The sequence below is a fragment of the Protomyctophum parallelum genome, assembly GCF_964188405.1.
Source record: "Protomyctophum parallelum genome assembly, chromosome: 5".
Taxonomy (NCBI): domain Eukaryota; kingdom Metazoa; phylum Chordata; class Actinopteri; order Myctophiformes; family Myctophidae; genus Protomyctophum; species Protomyctophum parallelum.
Window position 1 is genome coordinate 23,910,706 of NC_139702.1, and position 13,196 is coordinate 23,923,901.

The 13,196-nt window shown below is 41.7% G+C and overlaps 1 protein-coding gene across 2 annotated transcripts in view; it reads right to left on the reverse strand.

Annotated features, from left to right (window-relative positions):
• The window catches only part of myh10 (myosin, heavy chain 10, non-muscle), an 81,262-nt gene that overhangs the window by 39,955 nt on the left and 28,111 nt on the right, over positions 1-13,196 (reverse strand). For both annotated transcript variants that reach the window (XM_083765658.1, XM_083765659.1), the window contains 4 exons: positions 10,828-10,855; positions 4,981-5,083; positions 3,866-3,895; positions 99-116 (listed from right to left, as the gene is read on the reverse strand). In XM_083765658.1, coding sequence (XP_083621784.1) covers positions 99-116; positions 3,866-3,895; positions 4,981-5,083; positions 10,828-10,855 — 179 coding nt within the window. The remainder of the gene's footprint in view (positions 1-98; positions 117-3,865; positions 3,896-4,980; positions 5,084-10,827; positions 10,856-13,196) is intronic.

Consider the following 13,196-nt stretch of genomic DNA (forward strand, 5'->3'; position numbering starts at 1 on the left):
TTTACATACAGTAGCAGGGAAAAGCACCACTTTTCATTTGCCCATAGTGGGAGTGCAGTGAGTGGTGTGTTGGAAGTCGAAACCAACATGCTACTCACATAGAACTGTGCTCCACTCTGTAGTCAATGGTCAGATTCAAGTGTTATCATGGAAATAAATAGATTGTTAATGTTAATGGTCATGGATACTAGTAAGAAGACAACACAATATACACTGTGAAGTAAATGACAGTTACACAAAACACATAATATTCAAACCAAACAGATGATGCAACCTGAAGTGCATTCAATGGTTCAGATGAAACTTAGAAGCGACTGTATGGTGCATGACATGCAAATTGCAATATGTGTGTTAAACCATTCCCATTTCAGTACAAGATAAAACATGAAATTGCTATAAACGTACAGAGATATTTGAATTGAATTGGCTAGTTTTGAAACAGAAACAGTCCATCAATGCTCCAACAAGCCTAATAGTCCAGGCAATCTAGCCCATTTTAGACCCAAAAAACAGACTAATTAAAATAGTTTTTTTTTCAACAGATATCATTTCTATGAGGTGTCTAGAATAACATACTAAAAGTCCTAAGAAATCCTAGATGCGGAAATATGTTTAATTCTCATCAATTCAAGATGTGTGATAATACCTCGAGAAAACTAAACACCCTAATGGGCTTTTTTTTTTCTTTTGTTCTATCACAATGAAACTTTCCACAATGAATCTTAACATGAAAACTAAACTTATTTGTATTACAAGTTTCTCTGAAACTTAATTTGAATATGCAAATTAGCTTACTATATATTGAATATGCCCACATTTGCATATCACGAAAATTACTTTCCCCCAAAATGTATAATATTTACATTGTTGTTTGTTAATGATATCAAACACACTGATCAGACTTTCATGAACCATTTCATAAAAATATTGTGACTTCATATAATAACATCAAAAACATGTATGACAAATGCATAAATCCGTCAAATCTTCCTCCAACCATCCTACTGCTAATGGTTGATGGCAATGCTGCTTTTGGACTGGCCTCTAACCTGAAACCTGCCGGGCTTGGTTGTACCTACCGGGGGCATAACCCCCACCGGTATAGTCCTCAGGGTCACAGAGGCACACAAGCCTCCCCACCACGACAAGGTAGCAACAACAGGGGAGGTTCCCCTGCTAACGTGGCCCAGGAAAGAGAAGTCTGGAACTCTATGCAACCCGACTTCGGATGAGCGGATGAAGATGGATGAATTTGCAAAACATTAAAGGGATTGTGTCATTGTGACATTAAAAATATATGAATTAATGTCACATGTGAAACCTTTAAGGAGTAGGAAAGACACAACATAATTGTAGCGACAGCTGTGTGATGGAGTCTACCTGGAGGAGACAGAGCTGTGTGATGGAGTCTACCTGGAGGAGACAGAGCTGTGTGATGGAGTCTACCTGGAGGTGACAGAGCTGTGTGATGGAGTCTACCTGGAGGAGACAGAGCTGTGTGATGGAGTCTACCTGGAGGAGACAGAGCTGTGTGATGGAGTCTACCTGGAGGAGACAGAGCTGTGTGATGGAGTCTACCTGGAGGAGACAGAGCTGTGTGATGGAGTCTACCTGGAGGTGACAGAGCTGTGTGATGGAGTCTACCTGGAGGTGGGAGAGCTGTGTGATGGAGTCTACCTGGAGGAGACAGAGCTGTGTGATGGAGTCTACCTGGAGGAGACAGAGCTGTGTGATGAAGTCTACCTGGAGGAGACAGAGCTGTGTAATGGAGTCTACCTGGAGGAGACAGAGCTGTGTGATGGAGTCTACCTGGAGGTGACAGAGCTGTGTGATGGAGTCTACCTGGAGGTGACAGAGCTGTGTGATGGAGTCTACCTGGAGGTGGGAGAGCTGTGTGATGGAGTCTACCTGGAGGTGACAGAGATGTGTGATGGAGTCTACCTGGAGGTGACAGAGATGTGTGATGGAGTCTACCTGGAGGTGGGAGAGCTGTGTGATGGAGTCTACCTGGAGGTGACAGAGCTGTGTGATGGAGTCTACCTGGAGGTGGGAGAGCTGTGTGATGGAGTCTACCTGGAGGAGACAGAGCTGTGTGATGGAGTCTACCTGGAGGTGACAGAGCTGTGTGATGGAGTCTACCTGGAGGTGGGAGAGCTGTGTGATCGAGTCTACCTGGAGGTGACAGAGCTGTGTGATGGAGTCTACCTGGAGGTGGGAGAGCTGTGTGATGGAGTCTACCTGGAGGTGACAGAGCTGTGTGATGGAGTCTACCTGGAGGTGGGAGAGCTGTGTGATTGAGTCTACCTGGAGGTGACAGAGCTGTGTGATGGAGTCTACCTGGAGGTGGGAGAGCTGTGTGATGGAGTCTACCTGGAGGTGACAGAGCTGTGTGATGGAGTCTACCTGGAGGTGGGAGAGCTGTGTGATGGAGTCTACCTGGAGGTGACAGAGCTGTGTGATGGAGTCTACCTGGAGGTGACAGAGCTGTGTGATGGAGTCTACCTGGAGGTGGGAGAGCTGTGTGATGGAGTCTACCTGGAGGTGGGAGAGCTGTGTGATGGAGTCTACCTGGAGGTGACAGAGCTGTGTAATGGAGTCTACCTGGAGGTGACAGAGCTGTGTGATGGAGTCTACCTGGAGGTGGGAGATGTGTGATGGAGTCTACCTGGAGGTGGGAGATGGCCTGCAACAGCTTCAGGTGCGTCTGCAGAGTACAGGAACAAAAAGACTGGGATGGACTGAGACACTGCTGCAGCCAGGGGATGTCCTCCCAGAGGTAGGTCACCTGGCCTCTGTGACCCTGAGGACTATACCGGTGGGGGTTATGCCCCCAGTAGGTACAACCAAGCCCGGCAGGTTTCAGGTTAGAGGCCAGTCCAAAAGCAGCATTGCCATCAACCATTAGCAGTAGGATGGTTGGAGGAAGATTTGACGGATTTATACATTTGTCATACATATGAATGGTGTTTTTGATGTTATTCTATGAAGTCACAATATTTTGATGAAATGGTTCATGAAAGTCTGATCAGTGTGTTTGATATCATTAACAAACAACAATGTAAATATTATACATTTTGGGGAAAAGTAATTTCCGTGATATGCAAATGTAGGCATATTCAATATATATTAAGCTAATTTGCATATTCAAATTAAGTTTCAGAGAAACTTGTAATACAAAAAAGTTTAGTTTTCATGTTAAGATTCATTGTGGAAAGTTTCATTGTGATAGGACAAAAGAAAAAAAAAAAGCCCATTAGGGTGTTTAGTTTTCTCGAGGTATTAGCACACATCTTGAATTGATGAGAATTAAACATATTTCCGCATCTAGGATTTCTTAGGACTTTTAGTATGTTGTTCTAGACACCTCATAGAGATGATCTATGGTGAAAAAAATTCTATTTTAATTAGTCTGTCTGGAAATGCTACTTTGCCTGGACTATAATAAGAACATACAGCATTTGAATATTATGGGTTTCAAAGAAATCAACAAAAAGTAAAGATATTGAACCGCAAATATACAGTGCATATATGTGAAATAGGCTCTCTCTCTCCCTAAATCCGTCGCCCCTCTCACACTCACTCCCTCTTCCCCCCTCACCCTCCCACTCCCCACTTTCTCATTGCAGCAATTTGTGCTGATATCGGACATGTCCATATTTGCCATTGCCTAACAATGGCAATTTGTACTGACTTCGGGTATCACCAAATATGGGTGTAGTCAGTGTATGTGTAAATATTTGGGCATAATTTGAGCACAGACAAAGCCACAGACTACTTGACAGAGGAAGTTAGTTGGTTTAAAAGGAGAAGGTTAGTGTAGCATGAGCATTGAACATGGTGTATAAAAAGCATAAAGACTACTTGCCTGTAGTTTCACTGGTTTAGGCGACTCTGGCTGTTGGCCAAACAAAAATCTAAATTGTTAGAGGAATATGTGCACAGATCCGATGATGCACAAGCCAACCATAGTGCTGCCCATCCATTTTGCCCGTGATCATCATGGTTCACCTTTTGCCATTTATGACAATTCATTGGATGTATACTAATGATGTATTAATGACCACCAGCACTAAAACTATGATACTGAATTGCCATTATCATGGAACGTTAATTCTAAACTACAATAACTACCACAACCTTTGAATTAAAAAGCATCTCATCCGCTAGTACAGACATCATGTGACCTCATGACATTGCATCTCTAGGTGCCGTGGTGGAAAGTACTATAAGTAAGTACATTTACCATACTTAAGTACTTCAGTACAATTTGAGGTATTGGTAGTTTACTTGAGTAATTCCAATGTCCAATACTTCTACTTCTACTCCACTACATCTCGGATTACTAGTTACTGCCCTATATGCATTTCGGCCATTTAAAAATAGACGATCTACAAGCTCACAGCTCGTTTTGAGCTTGCATGTCTGATATTTCCACTAATGTTTGGTCCCAGAATAGGGATGCTATGTGCATAATGAAGGCCAAAGTTTGCTAAACCAAGACCGGGGTGAGGGAGTGGGGTTCTGTGTTGATTGTGTCGACTAAAACTAAGAGGAAAATGTTCTAAACTAAACAAATAATGCCTAAAATGTGTGTGTGTGTGTGTGTGTGTGTGTGTGTGTGTGTGTGTGTGTGTGTGTGTGTGTGTGTGTGTATATATATAGACAATTTCATCAACAAATAAAAACTAGGCGAAAAGAAGGGAGAGAGTAGTGGAGAAGACATTCAGTCGAACTAAAAGACAAGTCATTTTATGTTTGGTTGCGCTCGGGTGTTGCACTCTGAAAATAGCAGATCTACTAACAAGGCCACAACATGTCACACTGCAGTGACTGCACTAGACTAATACCAAAACATATCAGATGACAAAAATGTGACAAAAAATTAATTAGAGTAAAAAAACTGACATTACATTACATCAAAATGTGCTGTCAAAATGAACACTGGTGGCGTCAGGTTATTAGAATGGATGAAATACTCACAGGAATGTTGTGGTCTTTTCTTCCTTTGTGGGAGGAAGCAACGTGTGCCAGGTATTGAATGACCTTTTTGGTGTTTTCTGTCTTACCGGCGCCTGATTCACCTCTGTTTGACAAAGGAGATAAGAAACCCACAGACAAGCTTCCTCATTAGAACTGCAGTAAACCTATGAAGAAACCATAAACCAACTTTCCTCCAAATGAACTCTTTAAATACCAGTGGTTTTCAACCTTTTTCATTTGAAGGTCCATTATTTATTCAGCATTTGAGCCACGGACCACCATTTGATGAGATTTAGCCTCTCAGAACCAAGAATATTTGTTGTTGTTGGAGAAGATTTGTCCAGATTTCTATGCTACGTTGATCGAAAAAAAATTCTTCTACATTCTCTAATTGTGTAGACTTCCTGTAAATTAAGTCATGCAGATGTTTAACAATACCCTTTATGGGTCCATTTGGTTAAAGCTCTCATACAGTAAGGTTCCATTTGGTATGAACTCTCCATAATTTAGCTGGGGACCACCTGGAATCACCTCAAGGACCACTGGTTGAAAACCACAGCAATATATCTATATGCTAACAAATGCAGATCTCTAAAGACATTTTCCTTTTTTGCATGGAGTTTAACTTTCACTTTTCCAGTCTTTTACATACGATATCAGATAACAGATAACACAAGCTAAAGTTACCCTCACCTAATACACAGGGAACAACATGGTAATAACCCCACATGGTCTCACATTTGGACATCAGAGCGTCCGGTAGTAGTGAAAAGTAGTGGAAATAGCAGATCTACAAGCTCACAACAAGTTGCATCATTTTGTGATTTTATAGATCGTCTATTTTCACTAGTCTGGGGCCCAGGGAGAATTTTTCTTTTGGGTCTCGAGCTAAAAGGTTTGGGAACCACTGGCTTACAGTGTGCATAGAAAGGAAATTGTTACGTTCCGATGTTCAATGCAAAAAACTAATACAATAACACTATTAAATCTTTAATAGCAATTATTTGTGTGACAATTAAGTCAACTTAAATTTGTAATCTTGACAGCCCTACTAGGAACAGCAAACCCACAGCTCTTTAGTCCCTCTTAATACCTCTAAAAAATGTTTAAAAAAAACATTACTTACATCAAAAGTAATCAACTAACTATTCTATAAAAATAGTCAAACATTGGCTAAATTGTCAAATATGACCCTAGACAGAGGCAAACAAAATGTGAAAATAGCCAATCTACAAGATAAGCCCCCCACATCAAAAGAAAATATTACAACTTTTATTTATCGTTGCTGTAGTAGGCCAAACATGACACACGTGACATATTGTAATTGAAATGAAACTTATAATTTATATACATAAGGCTCAAATATGTTTTGTGGCAGATTTCTTTTATTTTTTGGTCCAAAACGGCTCTTTTACATTAAGCTTAAATCGGGAATTTTGAAGATCCCTGATCGAAATGCTGAACTAAGCAATAACCAGTGGAGCTTATTTCTACATTTTATTTCACAGCTTACAGTATGCAGCCATTGTTTTTACCACTCGGCTCCAAAGTGACGACAGCTTGGGTGAAACACAGTATCCTTCTCACACGTCTCCAAGCGATGCAAAAGCCTATGAGCTGACACTTCATATTCATAGCATACCTGAGGTTTTACAGTACATGGCAATCTACACACCCCAAGTATGCGCAAAATACACAATGTTTTGCTTTCAGACTGGGCTAGTGGTGTAAAGAATGATGTGGCTGAACGGCGTGGCTCAAGAAGACTGTGGGGTAAGTGGTGTCAAAGTGTTGTCAGTCCTCAGCAGCCACTGTGAACAGAGGGTATTCATGGAGGGATTGCGTCAATGTAACCGTTGTTGGCCTGGGACCGCCGGGTGTTAGATTCCTCAGGTCCGCCCCGTTCCAGATTAGATACCACACAAACATCAAGGGCTGACCTAATCAGACTGCATCTTTTGAGGCTTCCAGTCAGACGGACACGCTCCACGTTTGTTTTTAGCTGCGAGAAACAGTGGACATGAAAGCATTTCTAATATGACCTCTGTGTATTTTAAATTAATAAATACACTGTATAGTGTATACTGTGTATATATAGGCAAGAGCACAAATAAGCATAGAATATCAGTGCTTTCATGATTCATAATGTTGGCAACACTGCTATGAAAGAATCACACTTGTGTGAAGTGAGGGGCGCAGAGAGGGCAGTATTTATATCAGCCAGGTGACGTCTTACGTTGTGTTTTACTACCCTAAACAAACATTAAAGTCTATAGACTTGGCTGGCGACCAGTTATTTTTAATTAGGCTAAAAAACCTAAAAGAATCACGATCAACGATCTGTGGATAAAAACAAAACTCCCAGCAGCAGACGAAATTGGACAAAGAAGATGGAGATGGATCGGGCACACACTGCGCAAACCAGTGTCAAACACCACCAGACAGGCTCTGACTTGGAACCCTCAAGGGAAGCAAAACGGAGGCCGGCCAAAAAAACAACTGGCTGCGAGATCGCCAGGCAGACACCAAGAGACTGGGATGCACTTGAAAAAAATGCCAGTGACCGAGAACTCTGGAGGTCCCTTGTCGACGAACTATACCCCTAAGTAGAGTAAGTAAGTCTAAACAAACGTCAATAGACTTGGCTGCCACACGTCATTTCGGAAAGCCTTTTCGGAAAGGCTTTCCTTCATCAAAAGAAGTTTGACAAAAGATGAAACTGATTACTGAAGGTGCACAGTCCAAGACAAAGAGTTTCCCTGGATAAGCATTGACATGGAGCTGTCTCACAGGCTCATGGCTAATATGACATTTTCTTTGGCTGCATTCCTGTCCTCTAGATACTTGGAGCAGGAGTGATGCCGGACATTTCTCAGACTCCTGTTTCTCACAGGTCTGTCAATGATATATTCGTTTTGAATGACCACAGAGGCCTGGAGGTTCTGGCTTCATGTTGCTGTTCCAACCCACCACTGTGTGTAATCAGTACTAAGTGCATTAATGCCAGGTTAAATTGCAGTTGATTCAAACCAGTTAAAAAAGTGTGTTTTTATTTCCGAGAATGCGAAGTGAGCAAGAAGACACGCATGATTGTAATGATTGAACCATGAATGTCATGCAATGAAGTCAGGCCAGTAATCTCATTATGACAAATCCAGTCCAATTCAATGACCTAAGGTGCAGATGCATGCAAGCTTTAGACCTGTGAATAGTAGTAAGAGCAAACAAATAAAAAACAAATATTGCCACATATGACTATTTGACCCAAAAGAGAAATTACGTGACATTTGCCCGGGACCCAAACTAGTGAAAATTGCATATCTACGTTTTCTGCTATTACTCCTACAGATATTGTCTGTTGGCTAAGCTTCTAAAGTTTGCAGGAGTGGCTCATCTCAAATCATGAACGCAGCGTGCAATTGCCGTAAAATGTTGCACACACATTCCCACTAGGCCATGGAACAAATAAATTCCATTATACCATAAATTCTTCAAATCAACTTCGGGTGGCGCTATAAAAACCTGATTCACGTTTTTAACTATAATTGCAGTTACTGCACCAACGATCGGCATGGAACTTTACTGGCACACTCCCTAGAGGCCAAGGAAAAACGTCTGCCCTGCATATTTTATATCGCCAGCAGGAGGCCGACTTTTGCAAAACTTTTTTTTTTTTTTACATTACATATTTTGTCCAAAACATCACGCAAATCAGTACACATGATCTCATGTGATCAACACATGAGATTTGGCATCTAAAGTGGCTTGTTTTGAACAAAATGTCTTCAATCATGAATGCCGCATTTGATTGCAATGATTTTGCACACACACTCCCAGTAAGTTGGCCTATTGTAGCGCCACCGGGAGGCCGACATTTCCAATACACATTTTGTCCAAACATAAATCGGTACACATTATCTCTATAATAAAGTGATCAAGATGGATCCGTCCAATTTTCCATATTCCATCCTGATTGGCGAATTCTAAATATTTCTAGCCCACAATAACCTATACCTGACCTGGAGGAGACCAGTATACTCCCCTGAAATGTCAGGATGTTGTGAAAGTATAAAAAGATATGTGCCACCTATGCCTAGTGTTGTGTGTATGCTTCCTATGCCTAGTGCCTGTATGCTTCCATACCATAGAGTATATATATATATCTATAGAGAAGACACCCGAGTTCTCCTCCCATCCACTTGCATTGAGTTGCTCAAAAGCGCATGAGGCGGATTCACTCCTCCTTCCTGGTAGGAACAGAGTGCATTCTGGGACGGATTGCAATGCATGAATTGCATGAACGCGCTGCCGTTGAACGCGCACGAGCGTCGTCCGTCGTGAACGTGTAAAATGATAGTCAACGGACAGCGCGTTCATGTGTTTGGGGCCAGGCTGCAATACCTTCATTCGGCCACTATGTCCATTTCGCCTCAAGATTTCCTCTGGGTGCCTTCTCTATAAATATATATATACTCTAAGTTCCATACACAGAGTGGAAGCAGCAAACCTCTAATAAAGACTGTGGTGTGTGTGGGTAGTGCTATGTGCTGGCCATTTATAAAAATCACACCCGTGTGAACTGAGTGGTGCAACTACACATTTATTGTTATAGTTACTGTACACAAAAAAAAATTGGTTTCCGATTGGCTGTCATTTTTGGGCTGAGTAGGTAGGGAATTTATTTTATTTTATTTTTATTTTCGTGGGAAGGATGGGTAGCAAGGATTTTTTTTTCCTACGGCAATGATGGATACCATGTGCCAGAATGGTACCTCCCAGTCCCGGCAGAGTAGTTCAGGAGGAATGGATTGTGTGGCCCTGATTTTTCCCTAATGGGACTTATCGAGGGTAGCTACTGGGACGTAAGTCGGGACTTGATCACTCCCGGCTGGGTCACCTGAATGAGGGGTATGATGTTGCGAGACCCGAAACCCCGATGACCTTGGGATACATCACTGAGGATACGTCCCAGGTGCATCCATTTATGTATGTATTTTGTTATAGATAGGCTTCTTTTTTAATAACTTCAATATTTGCCTGAAATACCATCTTTTAAATAATGAATGGTTGAAGTACACAACACTGTATGCCTATAGTTAAACATTTGAAAACTTTGAATAGAATGTCCACACACTGGTTGAATACTTTAGAGTTTTAATTGAACTCCAAACCGAAGCATTAATGTAGCTTCAGTTATCTTATGGTCATCATAAGTTACTAAACACCCTTTATGGAGACTACAGTGTAATGTTAGCCTGGCTGTAGCTACATGCAAACCGTTAGCTTCCCTCTTCCCCTTGGACACTACAGTGTAATGTTAGCCTGTAGCTACATGCTAACCGTTAGCTTCTATCTTCTCCTTGGAGACTACAGTCAGCATTGATGTGTGTTGCTACGACGCAGCATTGTGTTGCTACGTGCTAGGCACGCATTGTGCAGGTACGCGCATCTACACACACACACGTGCGATACCGCACGCACGCAGCGCACGCAGCATTGATGTGTGTCTCTACGACGCAGCATTGTGTTGCTACGTGCTAGGCACGCATTGTACACACACGCGCAAATTTCACGCATGCGCACAACACTCCTGCTCATGATACATGATACAAACAGAGATTCCTGGTTGTAAGAGTGGTTGCACTACTCAAAAATAGATAAACAATGAAATGCTTTTATTGCTTACACCTTCTTTTTTTTTTCATTTTCTTCCACCACGTTTAACCCACTTTAAAATGTTCACAACACAACGAGTGAGATTTAAAAGTCACCCAACAGAGCAGAAAAGGGGGAAAAAAGCATAGAAAAACTAATTTGAATATAGTATTTGAATAAGTGAATACTTACGTGCAAAGAATTGATTGGTCCTCTCGATCTGTGGAAGACGGAGAGGGAGAAAGAAGAGAGGGAGGGGAGATACAAAAAAAGTCAACCTTAGCATTTAGCCAATGATTCAGCATCTATGACTAAGCACTCAGATTTGACATTGTCAGTGCTAACCATGTGTCAGCAAAGCATCGCAGAAACAAATAGGACAGGAAGTACTGTGTTCAAAGGACACATTTTTCTTTCAAACAAGGTTAATGTTTTAGGTTGTATTAGAGAAAGTAAAATATGATCATTGTTTATTTATTTAATTTACTGCTTTCTTTAGTTTTAGCAATTTTTGAGATATTTTGACAGGGAATGTGGCTACATTTACGGTGATTTCTTTATTACTAGTCCTTACCCGTTCTGAACCTAGCAAATGGACTGTAGGCCATATGTTGTAGTTGTAGATTTTCCTATGCAAGGCATATATATACATGCTGACAATCAGTCAGTGTCATGATTTCACAATTTTCTAATTTAATTTTGATCGATCACAAACTGTCTGCAGGCAATCAAGCAAATGTGATACTTAATATTTATAACAAACTAGAAAAAGTGCCCTTCTGGGCACAGGTCTCCACCAGGATAGGAATGTAGGACATTGCAGCTTGCCTTCATCTGGTGGTTGGATAAAAGGGCAACAAAAGTAAATTAGAGATAAAAACACTTTTCGGCCAGTTATAGCGCCACCTTGAGGCTGAGTTGAAATTGTTCATGTGGCATTTCTTCCTCGGCCTAGTGGGAATGTGCGTGCACAATTTCACGGAAATCACGCGATGTGTTCATGATTTGCAGTATTTTGTTTGAAACTGAGCACTCCTGTGAACTTTGGAAGCCAATCTTAACCAATCAGGATGGAGTCTGATAAATCTGAAAGACCCGTTTCGTTGAATGGCTCTAGAGAGACTGTGTACCAATTTGCACGATGTTTGGACAAAATCTGTAGGTGTACTGTGCAAAAACTTGTTTTGCACAAAGCGGCCTCCTGGTGGCGCTATAACAGGCCGTTCTGGAAATTTTGGGGCAGAGGTTCATCGTTGGCATCCAGGGAGTGTGTGTGCAAAATGTGGCATCGACCGGGTTAACGGTGCCGGAGATTAGCTGCTCACGGACACACACACGGACGGACGGACACACAGACGGACGGACAGAGTGCAAAACATACTCTCCCCCCATGCCTTCGGCCTGGTGGAGACAATAACAGCAACACAAGCAGCTGTTCATTTTACTTTTATAACCAGTAATTTGAGCTGCACTGCAGGGCAGACTGGTTGGGTGGTGGTTTTATATCAGTTTTGATCAGGGCAACAGGTTTGTGTACCATTGGTATTCGTTGTAGAGTAATACATACTTACATAGACAAGTTAAATTGCTCATATAGATCATCAGACAGTGTCAGCCCCAGAGACCCCTCCTGTGACAGCTTGCTTGACATGACTCATGTCATGTTAACTATAGCTTCCTTACAACAAATAAAATAACATAATGTGGAGGAGTCGGACCACAATATCTGCATTCACACTGTTAAGCTGCTAAATTGGGCAGTGCATGTCAATTTCTTACTCATTGGAGATGAGAACCTGGCATAATATTTGTAGGAAAGTGAAGGCAAAAGTAATTATTAATTCATTAATTAATTAATTCAAAAATGTTGCGGGCGCACATTGTCCCCCCCCCCCCCCCCCCCCGACATCTCGCACAGGGCCTCGCATTTCTCCCAGACGCCTCTGCCTGTGGTGAAGCTTAGCAAGGTATACGATTTAGTTTCTTTTTTAGTAAAAGGCTGTGCTGCCATGCCGCTGAATGCGTATTAAACTGAGATGAAGCATGGAAGGCACCATCAACAAACACCTATCAGCAGCTCATGAGATTCACACGTCAAAGCAAACCTGGCTAAAGCTTGTGAGTTTTCCTTTCAAATGTTTGAGATGGCCACCGCAACCCTAACTTTATCATCCAATGGGAGGGTTAAATTACTTCTCTTGGAGGTTTCGGTAGTTACAGTGGGGCTCAAAGCATCTCACCACAGGTATTTCCGTGTCATGGTTAAAAAAAGAAAAAGGTGAAGATTTTGTGGTTAAAATCTTTTATGGAAAAGGAGCAAGCAATGCTGCATTGAAGAGTTAAGGTTACTGTACAGATTTGTCATTGAATGTCACATAGATCAGATTCTGTGTGCTAGTTTCTTATGCTGTGAAGGAGAAAACATCTTTAACACCAGTGTACAACTGTACAAGTTTCCTTAACATACAATAAGAAAAGGGAGAACAGACAGCAAACAGCCTCAAGTAATTTTGGGTTACATTATAGCCTGGCTGAACTGTGTGTGTGGGCTATTGTTGGCA